This window comes from Salvelinus fontinalis, chromosome 6 (genome assembly GCF_029448725.1).
Source record: "Salvelinus fontinalis isolate EN_2023a chromosome 6, ASM2944872v1, whole genome shotgun sequence".
NCBI classification, from domain to species: Eukaryota; Metazoa; Chordata; class Actinopteri; order Salmoniformes; family Salmonidae; genus Salvelinus; species Salvelinus fontinalis.
The window spans coordinates 83,335,691-83,359,011 of record NC_074670.1 but is presented as its reverse complement, the minus strand read 5'-3'; the positions used below and the strand labels follow the sequence as shown (position 1 = coordinate 83,359,011).

Genomic DNA, 23,321 nt, shown 5'->3' with positions numbered 1-23,321 from the left:
TGCCTGTATGTCCTAGTTTAACCCCGTCTCTCTCTCTCGGTCTCTCCAGTGTCCAGACTCAGCCTGTAAGCAGGACCTGTTGGCCTACCTGCAGCGTATTGCTCTGTACTGCCACCAGCTCAACATCTGTAGTAAGGTCAAAGCAGAGGTCCAGAACCTGGGAGGAGAGCTCGTGGTCTCTGGGGTAAGAACTGATGTACTTTGTTACAAACACTTTACATGTCTAGTGGTTAGAACTGGGTAAGTCTCTAAATGCTTTGTACGCCTGGATTGTAAAATATTTGCACATTGTTATTTTTCATATTCTTTAAGGTCTTTATATTCTTTATTTTTCATATTCTTTAAGGTCTGTTTAGTTGGTGGCTGATCATTGTAGACAGCCAAGTCTTGTCATAGATTTTCAAGCCAAGTTATGTCAAAACTGTAACTAGGCCACTGAGGAACATCCAATGTCATCTTGGGAAGCAACTCCTGTGTATTAGGCCTTGTGTTTTAGGTTATTGTCCTGCTGAAAGGTGAATTAATCTCCCAGTGTCTGGTGGAAAGCAGACTGAACCAGGTTTTCCTCTAGGGTTTTGCCTTGTGTTTTAGGTTATTGTCCTGCTGAAAGGTGAATTAATCTCCCAGTGTCTGGTGGAAAGCAGACTGAACCAGGTTTTCCTCTAGGGTTTTGCCTTGTGTTTTAGGTTATTGTCTTGCTGAAAGGTGAATTAATCTCCCAGTGTCTGGTGGAAAGCAGACTGAACTAGCTTTTCCTCCAGGATTTTGCAGTTGGTTAGCTCTATACATTTCTTTGAAATGTTAAAATAAACTCCCTAGTCCTTGCCGATGACAAGCATACCCATAACATGATGGAGCCACCACCATGCTTGAACATATGAAGTGGTACTCAGGGATGTGTTGTGTTTGCCCTAAACTTAACGCTTTCTATTTACAGTTTTACTTTAGTGCCTTGTTGCAAACATGATGCATGTTTTGGAATATTTTTATTTTGTACAGGCTTCCTTCTTTTCACTGTCATTTAGGTTAGTATTGTGGAGTAACTACAATGTTGTTGATCCATCCTCAGTTTTCTCCCATCAAAGCCATTAAACTCTGTAACTGTTTAAAAGTCACCATTGGCCTCATGGTGAAATCCCTGAGCGGTTTCCTTCCTCTCCGGCAACTGAGTTAGGAAGGACGCCTGAATCTTTGTAGTGACTGGGTGTATTGATACACCATTCAGAGTGTAATGAATAACTTCACCATGCTCAAAGGGATATTCAATGTCTGCTTTTTATTTTTACCCATCTACCAATCGGTGGCCTTCTTTGTGAGGCATTGGTAAACCTCTCTGGTCTTTGAGATTGAATCTGTGTTTGAAATGCATTGCTCGACAGGCACCTTAAATCTAATTGTATTTGAGGGGTACAGAGATAAAACATTATGTTAAACACTATTATTGCACACAGGGTGAGTCCATGAAGCTTATTGTGACTTAAGGACATTTTTACTCCTGAACTTATTTAGGCTCCTTACCATAACACAGGAGTTGAATACTGATTGAGTCAATACATTTCAGCTTTTAATGTTCAATCATTTTGTAAACGGTTGTTAAAACATTATTCTTGGTCATTATATGGGGTTTTGTGTGTAGTCTAGCTTTACACTGTTAGTAACACTGTATGTGTAGTCTGGCTTTACACTGTTAGTAACACTGTATATGTAGTCTAGCTTTACACTGTTAGTAACACTGTATGTGTAGTCTGGCTTTACACTGTTAGTAACACTGTATGTGTAGTCTAGCTTTACACTGTTAGTAACACTGTATATGCTGTGTAGTCTGGCTTTACACTGTTAGTAACACTGTATGTGTAGTCTAGCTTTACACTGTTAGTAACACTGTATATGTTGTCTAGCTTTACACTGTTAGTAACACTGTGTATGTTGTGTAGTCTAGCTTTACACTGTTAGTAACACTGTATATGCTGTGTAGTCTAGCTTTACACTGTTAGTAACACTGTATATGTAGTCTAGCTTTACACTGTTAGTAACACTGTATATGTAGTCTGGCTTTACACTGTTAGTAACACTGTATATGTAGTCTAGCTTTACACTGTTAGTAACACTGTATATGTAGTCTAGCTTTACACTGTTAGTAACACTGTATATGTAGTCTAGCTTTACACTGTTAGTAACACTACATGCTGTGTCCTGCTTCTAGAGCCGCTGACCCCGGTACACACATACCAGTCAGCATGGGTTCAAATCCCACCCAGGGCTCTTCTGACTCACACCTGGCCTTCTCTTCTCTCCACTGGTCCATCTGTTTTAGAAAACTATGTTTGAGAATTATGCTGAATGAGGTTAAGAACTGGCTACCACTTGATCTGCCTTGTTAGCCTGGGAAGCGGGTAACGCGTTGATCTGCCTTGTTAGCCTGGGAAACGGGTAACACAGTGATCTGCCTTGTTAGCCTGGGAAACGGGTAACACAGTGATCTGCCTGGTTAGCCTGGGAAACGGGTAACACAGTGATCTGCCTTGTTAGCCTGGGAAACGGGTAACACAGTGATCTGCCTTGTTAGCCTGGGAAACGGGTAACACAGTGATCTGCCTTGTTAGCCTGGGAAACGGGTAACACAGTGATCTGCCTTGATAGCCTGGGAAACGGGTAACACAGTGATCTGCCTTGTTAGCCTGGGAAACGGGTAACGCGTTGATCTGCCTTGTTAGCGTGAGAAACGGGTAACACAGTGATCTACAGCCCACTTCTTACATTGCTGTCATTAATCCTGCCAAGTTGCTAACTACCTGGTACCAAATGATAAATAAGTAAACTGAAAATCAAGTGTAAACTGGTATGTTAATTACAAAAATAGAACAGACATGGAACAGCATCGTATAATTATCAACATATCAGATGAACGACTATGTAAATGTGCTCCAATAGTCAAAACATCTAATTTCCGTCCACATTCTGCTACCTCATAGTAACCTAGGGGTCCATCCACATTCTGCTACCTCATAGTAACCTAGGGGTCCATCCACATTCTGCTACCTCATAGTAACCTAGGGGTCCATCCTCATAGTAACCTAGGGGTCCATCCACATTCTGCTACCTCGTAGTAACCTAGGGGTCCATCCTCATAGTAACCTAGGGGTCCATCCACATTCTGCTACCTCGTAGTAACCTAGGGGTCCATCCACATTCTGCTACCTCATAGTAACCTAGGGGTCCATCCTCATAGTAACCTAGGGGTCCATCCACATTCTGCTACCTCGTAGTAACCTAGGGGTCCATCCTCATAGTAACCTAGGGGTCCATCCACATTCTGCTACCTCGTAGTAACCTAGGGGTCCATCCACATTCTGCTACCTCATAGTAACCTAGGGGTCCATCCTCATAGTAACCTAGGGGTCCATCCACATTCTTCTACCTCGTAGTAACCTAGGGGTCCATCCACATTCTGCTACCTCGTAGTAACCTAGGGGTCCATCCACATTCTTCTACCTCGTAGTAACCTAGGGGTCCATCCACATTCTGCTACCTCGTAGTAACCTAGGGGTCCATCCACATTCTGCTACCTCATAGTAACCTAGGGGTCCATCCTCATAGTAACCTAGGGGTCCATCCACATTCTGCTACCTCGTAGTAACCTAGGGGTCCATCCTCATAGTAACCTAGGGGTCCATCCTCATAGTAACCTAGGGGTCCATCCACATTCTGCTACCTCGTAGTAACCTAGGGGTCCATCCTCATAGTAACCTAGGGGTCCATCCTCATAGTAACGTAGGGGTCCATCCTCATAGTAACCTAGGGGTCCATCCACATTCTGCTACCTCATAGTAACCTAGGGGTCCATCCACATTCTGCTACCTCATAGTAACCTAGGGGTCCATCCTCATAGTAACCTAGGGGTCCATCCTCATAGTAACCTAGGGGTCCATCCTCGTAGTAACCTAGGGGTCCATCCATATTCTGCTACCTCATAGTAACCTAGGGGTCCATCCTCATAGTAACCTAGGGGTCCATCCACGTTCTTCTACCTCGTAGTAACCTAGGGGTCCATCCACATTCTGCTACCTCGTAGTAACCTAGGGGTCCATCCACATTCTGCTACCTCATAGTAACCTAGGGGTCCATCCACGTTCTGCTACCTCATAGTAACCTAGGGGTCCATCCACGTTCTTCTACCTCGTAGTAACCTAGGGGTCCATCCACATTCTGCTACCTCGTAGTAACCTAGGGGTCCATCCACATTCTGCTACCTCATAGTAACCTAGGGGTCCATCCACGTTCTGCTACCTCGTAGTAACCTAGGGGTCCATCCACATTCTGCTACCTCATAGTAACCTAGGGGTCCATCCACGTTCTGCTACCTCGTAGTAACCTAGGGGTCCATCCACATTCTGCTACCTCATAGTAACCTAGGGGTCCATCCACATTCTGCTACCTCGTAGTAACCTAGGGGTCCATCCACATTATGCTACCTCGTAGTAACCTAGGGGTCCATCCACATTATGCTACCTCATAGTAACCTAGGGGTCCATCCTCGTAGTAACCTAGGGGTCCATCCACATTCTGCTACCTCATAGTAACCTAGGGGTCCATCCTCATAGTAACCTAGGGGTCCATCCACATTCTGCTACCTCGTAGTAACCTAGGGGTCCATCCACATTCTGCTACCTCATAGTAACCTAGGGGTCCATCCTCATAGTAACCTAGGGGTCCATCCACATTCTGCTACCTCATAGTAACCTAGGGGTCCATCCTCATAGTAACCTAGGGGTCCATCCACATTCTGCTACCTCATAGTAACCTAGGGGTCCATCCACATTCTGCTACCTCGTAGTAACCTAGGGGTCCATCCACATTATGCTACCTCGTAGTAACCTAGGGGTCCATCCACATTCTGCTACCTCATAGTAACCTAGGGGTCCATCCTCATAGTAACCTAGGGGTCCATCCACATTCTGCTACCTCGTAGTAACCTAGGGGTCCATCCTCGTAGTAACCTAGGGGTCCATCCACATTCTGCTACCTCGTAGTAACCTAGGGGTCCATCCACATTCTGCTACCTCGTAGTAACCTAGGGGTCCATCCTCGTATTAACCTAGGGGTCCATCCTCATAGTAACCTAGGGGTCCATCCACATTCTGCTACCTCATAGTAACCTAGGGGTCCATCCTCATAGTAACCTAGGGGTCCATCCTCATAGTAACCTAGGGGTCCATCCACATTCTGCTACCTCATAGTAACCTAGGGGTCCATCCTCATAGTAACCTAGGGGTCCATCCTCATAGTAACCTATGGGTCCATCCACATTCTGCTACCTCGTAGTAACCTAGGGGTCCGTCCACATTCTGCTACCTCATAGTAACCTAGGGGTCCATCCTCGTAGTAACATAGGGGTCCATCCACATTCTGCTACCTCATAGTAACCTAGGGGTCCCTCCTCATAGTAACCTAGGGGTCCATCCACATTCTGCTACCTCATAGTAACCTAGGGGTCCATCCTCATAGTAACCTAGGGGTCCATCCTCATAGTAACCTAGGGGTCCATCCACATTCTGCTACCTCATAGTAACCTAGGGGTCCATCCTCATAGTAACCTAGGGGTCCATCCACATTCTGCTACCTCATAGTAACCTAGGGGTCCATCCACATTCTGCTACCTCATAGTAACCTAGGGGTCCATCCTCATAGTAACCTAGGGGTCCATCCACATTCTGTTACCTCATAGTAACCTAGGGGTCCATCCACATTCTGCTACCTCGTAGTAACCTAGGGGTCCATCCACATTCTGCTACCTCGTAGTAACCTAGGGGTCCATCCTCATAGTAACCTAGGGGTCCCTCCACATTCTTCTACCTCGTAGTAACCTAGGGGTCCATCCACATTCTGCTACCTCATAGTAACCTAGGGGTCCATCCTCATAGTAACCTAGGGGTCCCTCCACATTCTGCTACCTCATAGTAACCTAGGGGTCCCTCCACAGTCTGCTACCTCATAGTAACCTAGGGGTCCATCCTCATAGTAACCTAGGGGTCCATCCTCGTAGTAACCTAGGGGTCCCTCCACAGTCTGCTACCTCATAGTAACCTAGGGGTCCCTCCACAGTCTGCTACCTCATAGTAACCTAGGGGTCCATCCTCATAGTAACCTAGGGGTCCATCCTCGTAGTAACCTAGGGGTCCCTCCACAGTCTGCTACCTCATAGTAACCTAGGGGTCCGTCCACATTCTGCTACCTCATAGTAACCTAGGGGTCCATCCTCATAGTAACCTAGGGGTCCCTCCACAGTCTGCTACCTCATAGTAACCTAGGGGTCCCTCCACAGTCTGCTACCTCATAGTAACCTAGGGGTCCCTCCACAGTCTGCTACCTCACACCACTGGTGGAAATAGTACTAACATGTAATACTGTAGTAAAAGTAACGACGCCTTAATAGAAAATGACTCAAGTAAAAGTGAAAGTCACCCGGTAAAATACTACTTGAGTAAAAGTCTAAATGTATTTGGTTTTAAATATACTTAAGTATCAAAAGTAAATGGATTTGTTAAAATATACTTTACGTTTCAAAGGTAAAAGTATAAACGATTTCAAAAACCAGACGGCACAATTTAATTTTAGAAAATTATTGGCTGTTAGGCCAGTGGCACATTCCAAAACTCGGACATCATTTACAAACGAAGCATTTGTGTTTAGTGAGTCCTCCAGATCAGAGGCAATAGGGATGACCAGGGATGTTCTCTGTTTAGTGAGTCCTCCAGATCAGAGGCAGTAGGGATGACCAGGGATGTTCTCTGTTTAGTGAGTCCTCCAGATCAGAGGCAGTAGGGATGCCCAGGGATGTTCTCTGTTTAGTGAGTCCTCCAGATCAGAGGCAGTAGGGATGACCAGGGATGTTCTCTGTTTAGTGAGTCCTCCAGATCAGAGGCAGTAGGGATGACCAGGGATGTTCTCTGTTTAGTGAGTCCTCCAGATCAGAGGCAGTAGGGATGCCCAGGGATGTTCTCTGTGTAGTGAGTCCACCAGATCAGAGGCAGTAGGGATGACCAGGGATGTTCTCTCTTTAGTGAGTCCTCCAGATCAGAGGCAGTAGGGATGACCAGGGATGTTCTCTGTTTAGTGAGTCCTCCAGATCAGAGGCAGTAGGGATGACCATGGATGTTCTCTGTTTAGTGAGTCCTCCAGATCAGAGGCAGTAGGGATGACCAGGGATGTTCTCTGTTTAGTGAGTCCTCCAGATCAGAGGCAGTAGGGATAACCAGGGATGTTCTCTGTTTAGTGAGTCCTCCAGATCAGAGGCAGTAGGGATGACCAGGGATGTTCTCTGTATAGTGAGTCCTCCAGATCAGAGGCAGTAGGGATGACCAGGGATGTTCTCTGTTTAGTGAGTCCTCCAGATCAGAGGCAGTAGGAATGACCAGGGATGTTCTCTGTTTAGTGAGTCCTCCAGATCAGAGACAGTAGGGATGACCAGGGATGTTCTCTGTTTAGTGAGTCCTCCAGATCAGAGGCAGTAGGGATGACCAGGGATGTTCTCTGTTTAGTGAGTCCTCCAGATCAGAGGCAGTAGGGATGACCAGGGATGTTCTCTGTTTAGTGAGTCCTCCATATCAGAGGCAGTAAGGATGACCAGGGATGTTCTCTGTTTAGTGAGTCCTCCAGATGAGAAGCAGTAAGGATGACCAGGGATGTTCTCTTTTTAGTGAGTCCTCCAGATGAGAAGCAGTAAGGATGACCAGGGATGTTCTCTGTTTAGTGAGTCCTCCAGATCAGAGGCAGTAGGGATGACCAGGGATGTTCTCTGTTTAGTGAGTCCTCCAGATCAGAGGCAGTAGGGATGACCAGGGATGTTCTCTGTTTAGTGAGTCCTCCAGATCAGAGGCAGTAGGGATGACCAGGGATGTTCTCTGTTTAGTGAGTCCTCCAGATCAGAGGCAGTAGGGATGACCAGGGATGTTCTCTGTTTAGTGAGTCCACCAGATCAGAGGCAGTAGGGACGACCAGGGATGTTCTCTGTTTAGTGAGTCCACCAGATCAGAGGCAGTAGGGACGACCAGGGATGTTCTCTTTAAGTGTGTGAATTGGACCATTTTCCTGTGAAAGTGTAATGAGTACTTTTGGGTGTCAGAGAGAATGTATGAAGTAAAAGTTGGAAAAATTTAAATAGTAAAGTACAGACACCCCCAAAAACGACTTAATTAGTACTTCTGCTACCTTTAAGGAAGCTTTGAATGTGTTCCAAATGGCACCTTATTTTGTATATAGTGCACTTCTTTTGAGCAGAGTGCCATACTACTCTGGTCAAAGGTAGTGTACTACATAGGGAGTAGGGTGCCGTTTGGGTCATCACTCTAAAGTAGACCGAAGACTGACCCTTTTGAAACTAAACTTTTAACTACGCTAATATTTTCACCTAGATTTCCTTCCGTGAGATGAGAAGTTTTATCCAAACCAGACCGAAAAGGCGTTTTTTCCCCTTAGTGAGTCATAGTATCAAATATACGGTTTCATCCTCCTTTCTGCTCATTTCACTTTAAAATTGCTCCATTTGAATTCATCCACCGGGTTCCTTTTCTCAATTTCAAAGCAAATCTGTAATTTAATATTTCTTAGCCTCATTGAATAACTGCATTTAAACTTAATAACCCAATAAATTGCTTCCCATTTAACTAATGATTCATTCCCTTGCCTTGTATAATTTACAGCCGGTGTTTGATACAGATAATTACAGAATAAAGAAAAAATTAGATACTTTTATCAAGCTGTTATTATTTATTTGTTTGCTTCCCAAAATGACGCCCTATTTCCGAGTGCACTACATTTGATCAAGGCACATAGGGCTCTGGTTAAAAGTAGTGTGCACTATATGGTTAAAAGTAGTGTGCACTAAAAGTAGTGTGCACTACACTACCACCCTTAATGTTAAAAGACTTCCCTTCGCTGTTTCCTTTCCTGTTCTCTCTTAAAGAGACTAGTGTCCCAAAATGCCTTTCTTTTCTCCCAGTTGCTTAGTCACTGGCTTAAATGGATACTTGGGGATTTTGACAGTGGTATCTACTAGGATGCTAGCAGTTACCAAAGCATTCTGGGCATTGCGCTAATGCTAGCTAGCAATTGCGCTAATGCTAGTTTGAAACTTCCTTCAAACTGCACGCAGAGACATACAAATGGTATCCATGAGTTCATCAGACTCTGGGGGAAATAGATAAAGGGCTTCATTGCCAAAATCCTGAAGTATCCCTTTAAGATAACATCCTGCCAGAAGATATAAAGTTTATAGGAAGAGCCTTAAAAACCTGCTCTCCAATCCGCATCTCGTTTCAACTTGACGGTTTTCTGCTTTCTTCAAGTGGAGGAAAATGAGTTTCCTCTTCCTCATCTTCCTCTTTCCCCTACTCCTCTTCCTGTCCCGTGGACCTGAAACACAGTGGTAGTGTGAGTCCTAGTTGGCACCCTATTCCTTATAGTGCACTACTTTTGACCAGTGACCACATAGTGAGTGTAGGGAATAGGCTACCATTTCAGACACTCCCAGTTTATTCCAACAATAGCCGTTTCTACCAAGGCCTGTGTTCCAAATGGCACTATAACCTTTACAATGCATTACTTTTGACCAGGTCAAAGCTATGATCCCTTATTGATGTCACTTGTTAAATCCATTCCAATCAGTGTAGATGAAGGGGAGGAGACAAGTTAAAGAAGGATGCTTAAGCCTTTGAGGAAGATTGTGTCATGGATTGCAAGACAAAAGATTGAAGTACCTTGGAACAGAGTATAGTAGTAGGTGCCAGGCGCACCGGTTTGTGTCAAGAACCACAACGCTGCTGGGTTTTTCACACTCTACAGTTTCCCCGAGTGTATCAAGAATGGCCCACCACCAAAAGGACATCCTTGTAGAGTCCATTCCCAGACAAATTGAGGCTCTTCTGAGGGTTAGCCCCGGTCCGGCTCCAGACTGGGTTAGCCCCGGTCCGGCTCCAGACTGGGTTAGCCCCGGTCCGGCTCCAGACTGGGTTAGCCCCGGTCCGGCTCCAGACTGGGTTAGCCCCGGTCCGGCTCCAGACTGGGTTAGCCCCGGTCCGGCTCCAGACTGGGTTAGCCCCGGTCCGGCTCCAGACTGGGTTAGCCCCGGTCCGGCTCCAGACTGGGTTAGCCCCGGTCCGGCTCCAGACTGGGTTAGCCCCGGTCCGGCTCCAGACTGGGTTAGCCCTGGTCCGGCTCCAGACTCATCCGGGTGAGGTTGTTAATTCACGAATCAGAACACCGCCTCTGTCCTTCAGTGTAACAGCAACACCTGGAACCTCATGCAGGAGCTCTCACATTTGTAAACACTGAAGCTCAATTGTTTTTACCCGATTCCCTATAATCTCTTCCTTGCCTGCTTCTCTAAACCTATTGGAGAGTGCCAGAGGGAAGCAACGTAAAAGAGACACTCAGGGATTTGACAATAAAGGCCCTTTATCTTCCCAGAGTCAGATGAACTTTTGGATACCGTTTTTATGTCTCTGTGTGTGCAGTTTAAAGGAAGTTGCTAACTACCGTTTAGCGCAATGACTGGAAGTCTATGGGTATCTGATAGCATGCTTCTTGTCATTGCGCTAACGCTAGTTAGCATTGGCTCACAAAACTACCTCCAACTTCCTTCATACTGGACACAGAGACAAACATGGTTTTCACGAGTTCGTCTGACTCTGGGGTAGTAGATAAAGTATCCCTTTAAGATCTTCTCCTCCAATGCGTTTGGAGAAGGAGGTGTTGAAAGCTATACAAATAACATTAAATTAAAGTTCACCCCTGAATGACAGGAAGGAAGTTCTTCATTATACCTGACTGTCACTGTGCCTCTACTCTTTCCGCCCCTGTTGCCCCAAGGTTTCAGGGAACATAAAACCAAAACTAAAACCATGAACGTTCGATTTTCTTTTCAGTGCATTAATTTCCTTAACTTTTCTTTGGCTTTATTTATTTAACTTTTTTATTTCGATTCTGATATTGACAAAATATAACCGGTGCCCAAACACTTTAATGCTTTCACTACTCATATGACTGAATCCCAAAAAGGCTTCAATCCATTTCCTGTATGTGACTCGCCACCTATATTCAGTCTTATTAGCGCTGTCACCGACCCAAAAAAAAGTATTGGCCGACCGAGAGGTGTCCTGTTCTTTCAACCAATCGATTGGTCAATGTTTAAACACAGTGTTTGCCAGCAGCATACCACCCTGCATACCACTGCTGGCTTGCTTCTGAAGCTAAGCAGGGTTGGTCCTGGTCAGTCCCTGGATGGGAGACCAGATGCTGCTGGAAGTGGTATTGGAGGGCCAGTAGGAGGCACTCTTTCCTCTGGTCTAATAAAACATCCCAATGCCCCAGGGCAGTGATTGGGACACTGCCCTGTGTGTAGGGTGCCGTCTTTCGGATGGGACGTTAAACGGGTGTCCTGACTCTCTGAGGTCATTAAAGATCCCATGGCACTTATCGTAAGAGTAGGGGTGTTAACCCCGGTGTCCTGGCTAAATTCCCAATCTGGCCCTCAAACCATCATGGTCACCTAATAATCCCCAGTTTACAATTGGCTCATTCATCCCCCTCTCCCCTGTAACTATTCCCCAGGTCGTTGCTGCAAATGAGAACGTGTTCTCAGTCAACTTACCTGGTAAAATAACGGATAAATAAAAAAAATAAAAAATAAACACAGGTGTTAAATAATAGTAAAAACCAACTACGAATGCACTGAGCTTGTCTGATGCTTTAAGCACACTGTTTTATTAAATAATTAAGACACAAATGACTCAGTCATCCTTGCTCTCTTTACGTGAAACATTTAGACATTCGCATGCATGTGACCAATAAGGACCTGACCCATCATAATCACATAAACACATTTGTTTAAAACAAACTCAGAACGCAGTAACACGTGACAGCAAAACGAATGGGGAGGACTTTGAAAAGAAACCATTGAAACGGGGCCTAATGTTTACTGGTTGCTCAGGAGGGAAAGGGGAAGTCAGATCTGCGGAAGACGTTCGACTTCGTTGTGGAAACTACAGGAGATCAAATAGAAAGGTGTGTATATTGTAGGAGCAAGCATTGCATTAGTATTATGTGTGCCAAACAGGTGCTGTGATATTACAATATTAGAATTTTATGACCATTTGGAACAGTGTAGACGATACTAAATACGTGTATCAGAGTTTGTTCTATAAAACAGTTGCATGCATTCGTGAATTGTGGTTTATTTGATTATTTAGGCTAATTATTCAAAGCTTTGTTATTTAATAAAAATTTAAAAAAATGCTTGATTACATTTCAAAGCATGAATATCTCATAAATGCTGTGTGGCATGAACGAATAAACAATTGATTGATACAGTAGCCTATATAAGGGTTTGAACTCTAGTCCTAAGTAGTTACAGTATGAAGACTAAACAGGAGGGGCTGTTCGGCCTACAGCTTGGCGTTTATACAAGGATACTGTATACCAAGCCTGCTAATAACAACACTACTTATTATTAGAATGATCATCACAACAATACTTGTAACCACAAGGAGATGAAGGAAATGGAGGGTATAGGAGTGAGAGCTGTGTGTACATTGTGTGTGTGACAATATTTGGAACACTAAATAAGTCATCTGTCTGTTCCAACAAAAATAAATGATAAAGCCTTTAACTAGGCAAGTTCGATAAGAACAAATTATTATTTACAATGACGGCCTACCGGGGAACAAGTGGGTTAACTGCCTTGTTCAGGGGTAGAACGACAGATTTCTACCTTGTCAGCTCAGGGATTCAAACTTTTTTCGGTTGCTAGTCCAACGCTCTAACCACTAGGCTACCTGCCACACCTTATTACAGCAGAGCAGAGCTTAACAACAGACCAGTCTGTGAAATGATTTTTTCCGTTGTGTTGCCGGTGCATGAAGCCTGGTGCTCACAGAATCGGTAGGCGATTAAACACACAGGCAACCGAAGCAAGATCTGTTATTTTTTTCTGTAGATAATAATGGATGATTTATAAAGCCAGGCACATTTTAAGAGTTAGACTATTGATTATAGACCTAAATTAACTTGGTTTCCTCTGTCCTCAATTAGGCTAAGGCCAGGGCTGTTTCCTCCTCTCTGCTGCCTCCGCCACATTGTTCTCAATCCCAATATGATGGTTAATTTAGTAATTATGCACCTTGCAATATAGGAAAAGGCAGCAATTCAATGGTACGCTGAAGATGGTTTCAGAACCACGGACAACGACCGTATCCAACGTGGGAGAAAGTGCTTTGTTATATAAATATATATATTATTTGTACATAATATAACCATATACACTTTCAGTATAATGTCTTTAAAGTGATGGTCTGTGCCGTCCATGTAGCCTCCGCGATGGTTTAGTCCACAGAGAGGCGTGAATCAAGACAGGTGCCATGACATTTTTTTTTCCCGGATGCTTAACTAAAGAAATCTTGGTCGACCAAACAATTGACCAGTCGACTAATGGGGGTCAGCTCTAGGTCTTATTTAGCAAAATATGTTTTTTTTATTTTTTTTTGTACATTGGATAAAAGTAGAGATTTAGAGCTACAAAATGGTATATCATACACTGCAGTTGAGGAACAATGAGAGAGTAATTGCGCTTTGAAAGTCGATAAACTTGTAACCTCACTTTTGGTAAAAGGGCCTTTGAATGTTTTGGTACACCTACTGGTGAGCTCTTCTTTGTCTACATCCAATCAGAATTGTTCACAGCCTCTAAAGCTTTAGCCCCACCCATCTCTGTAAGGATTCACATGTGAGGCCATGTGCTAAACAGAGTGAGGTAGTGTAGTAAACAATAGTAGCAAAAAGTAGTAGTAAAAAATACACTATCTAGTCCTTGGCCTGTTTCCTAATCTGACTTTGTTGCAGGTCATGTTGTTCTTCACAGTACAACGTTTATTTGTCACATGAACAGGATACAGACGGTGTAAACAGTACGGTGTAAACGGTACGGTGAAATGGTGAAACGGTTACTTGCATAGTAGCAATAACAAAAATAGAAAGTGACCATATGAAAATATTTTATTCATATTATATAATTATTAGAAGATGCTGACCCAGACACACTGGTCTAAATTGATGGGTCATGTGAAAGAAATGCTGTAACCCCCCCCCAGCCACATCTAGCTGGATGGGTCACTGTTGTCTAGACATGTACACATGTTCATGAAATACAAATGTAGCTAGACTCTTACCCGTATAAAAGGCTGAACGCTTCACGGCAGACTGGAACCATTTTCACTCCATTTTGTTTGTAGTTACAGCTTGTTTGGCCCACTTTGTGTCAAGTCACACATGTTGTTGAGAGCAGTTATTCAGTATACCCTGGTCACCACATGGTCAATCTGCTGCGTGTTATTCAGTATACCCTGTTCACCACATGGTCAATCTGCTGCGTGTTATTCAGTATACCCTGGTCACCACATGGTCAATCTGCTGCATGTTATACCCTGTTCACCACATGGTCAATCTGCTGCGTGTTATTCAGTATACCCTGGTCACCACATGGTCAATCTGCTGCGTGTTATTCAGTATACCCTGGTCACCACATGGTCAATCTGCTGCATGTTATACCCTGTTCACCACATGGTCAATCTGCTGCGTGTTATTCAGTATACCCTGTTCACCACATGGTCAATCTGCTGCGTGTTATTCAGTATACCCTGTTCACCACATGGTCAATCTGCTGCGTGTTATTCAGTATACCCTGGTCACCACATGGTCAATCTGCTGCGTGTTATTCAGTATACCCTGTTGACCACATGGTCAATCTGCTGCGTGTTATTCAGTATACCCTGGTCACCACATGGTCAATCTGCTGCGTGTTATTCAGTATACCCTGTTGACCACATGGTCAATCTGCTGCGTGTTATTCAGTATACCCTGTTCACCACATGGTCAATCTGCTGCATGTTATACCCTGTTCACCACATGGTCAATCTGCTGCGTGTTATTCAGTATACCCTGGTCACCACATGGTCAATCTGCTGCATGTTATACCCTGTTCACCACATGGTCAATCTGCTGCATGTTATACAGTATACCCTGTTCACCACATGGTCAATCTGCTGCATGTTATACCCTGTTCACCACATGGTCAATCTGCTGCATGTTATACAGTATACCCTGTTCACCACATGGTCAATCTGCTGCATGTTATACCCTGTTCACCACATGGTCAATCTGCTGCATGTTATACCCTGTTCACCACATGGTCAATCTGCTGGATGTTATACCCTGTTCACCACATGGTCAATCTGCTGCGTGTTATTCAGTATACCCTGTTCACCACATGGTCAATCTGCTGCGTGTTATTCAGTATACCCTGGTCACCACATGGTCAATCTGCTGCGTGTTATTCAGTATACCCTGGTCACCACATGGTCAATCTGCTGCATGTTATTCAGTATACCCTGTTCACCACATGGTCAATCTGCTGCATGTTATACCCTGGTCACCACATGGTCAATCTGCTGCGTGTTATTCAGTATACCCTGTTCACCACATGGTCAATCTGCTGCGTGTTATTCAGTATACCCTGGTCACCACATGGTCAATCTGCTGCATGTTATACCCTGTTCACCACATGGTCAATCTGCTGGATGTTATACCCTGTTCACCACATGGTCAATCTGCTGCATGTAATACCCTGGTCACCACATGGTCAATCTGCTGCATGTTATTCAGTATACCCTGTTCACCACATGGTCAATCTGCTGTGTGTTATACCCTGTTCACCACATGGTCAATCTGCTGCGTGTTATTCAGTATACCCTGTTCACCACATGGTCAATCTGCTGCGTGTTATTCAGTATACCCTGGTCACCACATGGTCAATCTGCTGCGTGTTATTCAGTATACCCTGTTGACCACATGGTCAATCTGCTGTGTGTTATACCCTGTTCACCACATGGTCAATCTGCTGCGTGTTATTCAGTATACCCTGTTCACCACATGGTCAATCTGCTGCGTGTTATTCAGTATACCCTGTTCACTACATGGTCAATCTGCTGCATGTTATACCCTGTTCACCACATGGTCAATCTGCTGCGTGTTATTCAGTATACCCTGTTCACCACATGGTCAATCTGCTGCGTGTTATTCAGTATACCCTGGTCACCACATGGTCAATCTGCTGCGTGTTATTCAGTATACCCTGTTCACCACATGGTCAATCTGCTGCGTGTTATTCAGTATACCCTGTTCACCACATGGTCAATCTGCTGCGTGTTATTCAGTATACCCTGGTCACCACATGGTCAATCTGCTGCGTGTTATTCAGTATACCCTGGTCACCACATGGTCAATCTGCTGCGTGTTATTCAGTATACCCTGGTCACCACATGGTCAATCTGCTGGATGTTATACCCTGTTCACCACATGGTCAATCTGCTGCGTGTTATTCAGTATACCCTGGTCACCACATGGTCAATCTGCTGCGTGTTATTCAGTATACCCTGTTCACCACATGGTCAATCTGCTGCATGTTATACCCTGTTCACCACATGGTCAATCTGCTGGATGTTATACCCTGTTCACCACATGGTCAATCTGCTGCGTGTTATTCAGTATACCCTGTTCACCACATGGTCAATCTGCTGCATGTTATACCCTGTTCACCACATGGTCAATCTGCTGCGTGTTATTCAGTATACCCTGTTCACCACATGGTCAATCTGCTGCATGTTATTCAGTATACCCTGGTCACCACATGGTCAATCTGCTGCATGTTATACCCTGTTCACCACATGGTCAATCTGCTGCGTGTTATTCAGTATACCCTGGTCACCACATGGTCAATCTGCTGCGTGTTATTCAGTATACCCTGGTCACCACATGGTCAATCTGCTGCGTGTTATTCAGTATATACCCTGTTCACCACATGGTCAATCTGCTGCGTGTTATTCAGTATACCCTGGTCACCACATGGTCAATCTGCTGCATGTTATACCCTGTTCACCACATGGTCAATCTGCTGCGTGTTATACCCTGTTCACCACATGGTCAATCTGCTGCGTGTTATTCAGTATACCCTGGTCACCACATGGTCAATCTGCTGCATGTTATACCCTGTTCACCACATGGTCAATCTGCTGCGTGTTATACCCTGTTCACCACATGGTCAATCTGCTGCATGTTATACCCTGTTCACCACATGGTCAATCTGCTGCGTGTTATTCAGTATATACCCTGTTCACCACATGGTCAATCTGCTGCATGTTATTCAGTATACCCTGGTCACCACATGGTCAATCTGCTGCGTGTTATTCAGTATACCCTGGTCACCACATGGTCAATCTGCTGGATATACGACAGTCACACAGCTGCAGCCTCGTCCTGCTCTGAAGCCTTTAGCCCGAGGCTCCATCATGTTGCACTTGACATCTACAGTTCAACTATTAACGTTCAAGTTCCCTCTCTCCCTTTTCCCTTTTTACAGGAGGTTTCCCAAGCATTCCTAGAGAGCCAGGTATTCCCAACCTTCAGATACAGTACAGTTACACTCAGGCTGCAGCCCAAACTATTCCCTATATTGTTCACTACTTTTGACCAGAGACTTGGGCCCTTTTTTGACCTTTGTGCCCTAGTCAACAGTAGTGCACTATATGGGGGAATTTGGGACGTAGCCTGAGGCATTGGCCAAAGCCAGACACATAGGATCAAATGAACTCAGTGTCCCTCTGATCAGTGAGGGTGGTGGTGGGAAGCATTACAGGTGGAAATACAGGTTGCCTCTAACTGCTGATCTGGGGTCAGATATAATGTGCTCCCAAATTGCACTCTAATGCCTAAATAGGGCATGACTTTGACCAGGGCCCCTTGGGATGTATCTATATGGTTATACTGTATAATATTCCCAAGGTTAAGTTAGTTATCTGATCCTAGAGCTGTGGTTAAGAGGACAACTTCTACCTCAAACACGGGCTAACCTTGTCTCCTCTCTATCTCCTTCTCTTCTCTTCCTCTCCCCTACCTCCCTCTTCCTCTCCCCTACCTCTCCCCCCTATCTCCCTCGTCTCCTCTCGCCTCCTCTCGTCTCCCCTACCTCTCTCCCCTTCCTCCCTTCCCCCCCTACCTCTCTCCCCTTCCTCCCTTCCCCCCCTACCTCTCCCCTTCCTCCTACCTCTCCCCTTCCTCCCTTCCCCCCCTACCTCTCCCCTTCCTCCCTTCTCCCTCCAGGTGGACAGTGCTATGTCTCTGATCCAGGCAGCTAAGAACCTGATGAATACGGTGGTGTCCACGGTCAAGGCTAGCTACGTGGCCTCCACTAAGTACCAGAAGTCCATGGCCATGCAGTCCCTCAACATGCCTGCTATCTCCTGGAAGATGAAAGCCCCAGAGAAGAAACCGCTGGTCAAGAGAGAGAAACAGGAAGATGGGTCCAACAACAAGGTAATGAGAATCGTGTTGTTAAAGTTGAGATCTTCTACAAGGCAGAACAGCTCCGCTTGTTTCTATATACAGTAGAGAGGCTATATACAGTAGCGAGGCTATATACAGTAGAGAGGCTACATACAGTAGAGAGGCTACATACAGTAGAGAGGCTATATACAGTAGAGAGGCTATATACAGTAGAGAGGCTATATACAGTAGAGAGGCTATATACAGTAGAGAGGCTATATACAGTAGAAAGGCTATATACAGTAGAGAGGCTATATACAGTAGAGGCTATATACAGTAGAGGCTATATACAGTAGAGGCTATATACAGTAGAGGCTATATACAGTAGAGAGGCTATATACAGTAGAGAGGCTATATACAGTAGAGAGGCTATATACAGTAGAGAGGCTATATACAGTAGAGAGGCTATATACAGTAGAGAGGCTATATAGAGTAGAGAGGCTATATAGAGTAGAGAGGCTATATAGAGTAGAGAGGCTATATAGAGTAGAGAGGCTATATAGAGTAGAGAGGCTATATAGAGTAGAGAGGCTATATAGAGTAGAGAGGCTATATACAGTAGAGAGGCTATATACAGTAGAGAGGCTATATAGAGTAGAGAGGCTATATAGAGTAGAGAGGCTATATAGAGTAGAGAGGCTATATAGAGTAGAGAGGCTATATAGAGTAGAGAGGCTATATAGAGTAGAGAGGCTATATAGAGTAGAGAGGCTATATAGAGTAGAGAGGCTATATAGAGTAGAGAGGCTATATAGAGTAGAGAGGCTATATAGAGTAGAGAGGCTATATAGAGTAGAGAGGCTATATAGAGTAGAGAGGCTATATAGAGTAGAGAGGCTATATAGAGTAGAGAGGCTATATAGAGTAGAGAGGCTATATAGAGTAGAGAGGCTATATAGAGTAGAGAGGCTATATAGAGTAGAGAGGCTATATAGAGTAGAGAGGCTATATAGAGTAGAGAGGCTATATAGAGTAGAGAGGCTATATAGAGTAGAGAGGCTATATAGAGTAGAGAGGCTATATAGAGTAGAGAGGCTATATAGAGTAGAGAGGCTATATAGAGTAGAGAGGCTATATAGAGTAGAGAGGCTATATAGAGTAGAGAGGCTATATAGAGTAGAGAGGCTATATAGAGTAGAGAGGCTATATAGAGTAGAGAGGCTATATAGAGTAGAGAGGCTATATAGAGTAGAGAGGCTATATAGAGTAGAGAGGCTATATAGAGTAGAGAGGCTATATAGAGTAGAGAGGCTATATAGAGTAGAGAGGCTATATAGAGTAGAGAGTAGAGAGGCTATATACAATAGAGAGGCTATATACAGTAGCGAGGCTATATACAGTAGAGAGTAGAGAGGCTATATACAATAGAGAGGCTATATACAATAGAGAGGCTATATACAGTAGCGAGGCTATATACAGTAGCGAGGCTATATACAGTAGAGGCTATATAGAGTAGAGAGGCTATATAGAGTAGAGAGGCTATATACAGTAGAGAGTAGAGAGGCTATATACAATAGAGAGGCTATATACAATAGAGAGGCTATATACAGTAGCGAGGCTATATACAGTAGAGAGGCTATATACAGTAGAGGCTATATAGAGTAGAGAGGCTATATAGAGTAGAGAGTAGAGAGGCTATATAGAGTAGAGAGGCTATATACAGTAGAGAGGCTATATACAGTAGAGAGGCTATATACAGTAGAGAGGCTATATACAGTAGAGAGGCTATATACAGTAGAGAGGCTATATACAGTAGAGGCTATATAGAGTAGAGAGGCTATATAGAGTAGAGAGGCTATATAGAGTAGAGAGGCTATATACAGTAGAGAGTAGAGAGGCTATATACAATAGAGAGGCTATATACAGTAGCGAGGCTATATACAGTAGAGAGGCTATATACAGTAGAGGCTATATAGAGTAGAGAGGCTATATACAGTAGAGGCTATATACAGTAGAGAGGCTATATACAGTAGAGGCTATATAGAGTAGAGAGGCTATATAGAGTAGAGAGGCTATATAGAGTAGAGAGGCTATATAGAGTAGAGAGGCTATATAGAGTAGAGAGGCTATATAGAGTAGAGAGGCTATATAGAGTAGAGAGGCTATATAGAGTAGAGAGGCTATATAGAGTAGAGAGGCTATATAGAGTAGAGAGGCTATATAGAGTAGAGAGGCTATATACAGTAGAGAGGCTATATAGAGTAGAGAGGCTATATAGAGTAGAGAGGCTATATACAGTAGAGAGGCTATATACAGTAGAGAGTAGAGAGGCTATATACAATAGAGAGGCTATATACAGTAGCGAGGCTATATACAGTAGCGAGGCTATATACAGTAGAGGCTATATAGAGTAGAGAGGCTATATAGAGTAGAGAGGCTATATACAGTAGAGAGTAGAGAGGCTATATACAATAGAGAGGCTATATACAGTAGCGAGGCTATATACAGTAGAGAGTAGAGAGGCTATATACAATAGAGAGGCTATATACAATAGAGAGGCTATATACAGTAGCGAGGCTATATACAGTAGCGAGGCTATATACAGTAGCGAGGCTACATACAGACACCGGTTAGTCAGGCTGATTGAGGTAGTATGTACATGTAGATATGATTAAAGTGACTATGCATATATGATGAACAGAGAGTAGCAGTAGCGTAAAAGAGGGGGTTGGCGTGTGGTGGGTGGCGGGACACAATGCAGATAGCCCGGTTAGCCAATGAGCGGGGGCACTGGTTGGTCGGCCCAATTGAGGTAGTATGTACATGAATGTATAGTTAAAGTGATTATGCATATATGACAAACGTATTCAACAACTTGGTGGGGGGTGTTGTTTAAAGTAAGTAGCGGGGAATGATCTCAGACGTGGTAGTTTCCCCGCTAACGATTCCAGCTTTAATAATCCCCTGCACAGTTCCCTGTCGGTGTCCATGACAGATAAGCATAGTCCTGGACTAAAAAGCTTTCAATGTGGAATCTCATTCCAGAACTAGGCTTAATCTGTGTCCGGGAAACCAGCCTTTATATATTTCTAATGTAAATTAAGTCTTTCTTTTTTTTATGACCTGTAAGGAGATTTAACGATGCAAGACATTTAAAATGCGATCTTCTCTTCTCTTAGGTCAAGAGGTCATCCCAAAAGAAGCACATCAATCCTGTCCAGGCCCTCAGCGAGTTCAAAGCCATGGATAGCATCTAGAGATGGACCAATCAGTTGGTTAAGGGGGTGGAGCTAGAGGAGGGGTTTGGGATAGCTAGCCAGGAAGGTTGGAGCTTCTTTTTAAGTCTTGTCACAAAAAAAATAGAAAGAGTGAGAAAATAAGAATAGAATTGGTTGGAAATCATTCCTCCTTTTCCTTCCTTGGTCTAGTCAAGCTGTCAGGTTTGACGTTGCTATGCGGGCTCCGTAAGGCGGAACACGACTGCTTTCTGATGCTCTGTCTCTATCCGTATAATGTCTCTAGTGGGAAAACAAGGCAATTAGAAAAAGCAAAAGGGTCCTTTCTATTTCCCCTTGTTTTGATTTTTATTCCAATGTTGGTATGAGAAGGATGGTTTCATTGATATACTGTAAGATCTAATTCTGACAACTAATCATTTTGACCCCCCCTGTCCCTCTACCCCTAACCTGTGATGTGACATGCCCCCATGTGTATTTTATAGAATTACATTCTAACATATATTTTACAATTGCGTGACCGGTGGGAGGGTATTGAATGGTATTCCACTATGTGCCGTATATAATGTGTAGATCCAGATGGTCCTTAACACTCTAAACCGTCTCTATTGTCTCATTACTCTGGTGAAGCTTTGGGATTTTAGCTTTGATTACATACAAAAAAATATATATACAAGTTGATTTTTCATTCTCGATGTGTTTCTGTCTAATAAAAGTTTGATATTTTAGTGTCGTATCACTTCATACTTATTATACACTGGTGTGTGGTTTCAGCCCTGAATGCTGATTGGCTGAAAGCTGTTGTATATCAGACCGTATGCCACGGTATGACAAAGACATGTATTTTCACTGCTCTAATTGTTGGTAACAAGTTTATAATAGCAATAAGGCACGTCAGGGGTTTGTGATAAATGTCTAATATACCACGGCTAAAGGCTGTGTCCAGGCACTCTGCGTTGCGTCGTGCTTAATAACAGCCCTTAGCCGTGGTATATTGACCATAGACCACACGCCCGGGTCTTATTGCGATTGTAACAATGAATGGTCATTATTGAATGTTTTAAGTACAGGAAATCTGTTTTTGTTGTCCTCTTTGACATTTGGAACTGTTTAGTTATTTTCCCTGTCGTTAACCCCCCAGGTTTTAAAGAGTAGTCTGGATGAAGTCTTGTTGTTTCCCCTGTCGTTAATCCCCCAGGTTTTAAAGAGTAGTCTAGATGAAGTCTTGTTTTCCCTGTCGTTAACCCCCCCAGGTTTTAAAGAGTAGTCTAGATGAAGTCTTGTTTTCCCTGTCGTTAACCCCCCAGGTTTTAAAGAGTAGTCTGGATGAAGTCTTGTTTTCCCTGTCGTTAACCCCCCAGGTTTTAAAGAGTAGTCTGGATGAAGTCTTGTTTTCCCTGTCGTTAACCCCCCAGGTTTTAAAGAGTAGTCTGGATGAAGTCTTGTTTTCCCTGTCGTTAACCCCCCAGGTTTTAAAGAGTAGTCTGGATGAAGTCTTGTTGTTATCCCTGTCGTTAACCCCCCAGGTTTTAAAGAGTAGTCTGGATGAAGTCTTGTTTTCCCTGTCGTTAACCCCCCAGGTGTTAAAGAGTAGTCTGGATGAAATCTTGTTGTTATCCCTGTCGTTAACCCCCCAGGTTTTAAAGAGTAGTCTAGATGAAGTCTTGTTTTCCCTGTCGTTAACCCCCCCAGGTTTTAAAGAGTAGTCTGGATGAAGTC

The 23,321-nt window shown here is 44.0% G+C and overlaps 1 protein-coding gene across 3 annotated transcripts in view; it reads left to right on the top strand.

The window, feature by feature from the left end:
* Positions 1 to 22,330, top strand: part of LOC129858538 (catenin alpha-1-like) — a 295,543-nt gene extending 273,213 nt beyond the window's left edge. For 2 of the 3 annotated variants that reach the window (XM_055927844.1, XM_055927846.1), the window contains 4 exons: positions 50 to 184; positions 17,465 to 17,494; positions 18,205 to 18,417; positions 21,546 to 22,330. In XM_055927844.1, the coding sequence (XP_055783819.1) occupies positions 50 to 184; positions 17,465 to 17,494; positions 18,205 to 18,417; positions 21,546 to 21,623 (456 nt within the window). In that variant the 3' untranslated portion in view covers positions 21,624 to 22,330. The remainder of the gene's footprint in view (positions 1 to 49; positions 185 to 17,464; positions 17,495 to 18,204; positions 18,418 to 21,545) is intronic. The other variant, XM_055927845.1, reaches the window with a different exon arrangement.
* The last annotated feature ends 991 nt before the right edge of the window (positions 22,331 to 23,321 follow it).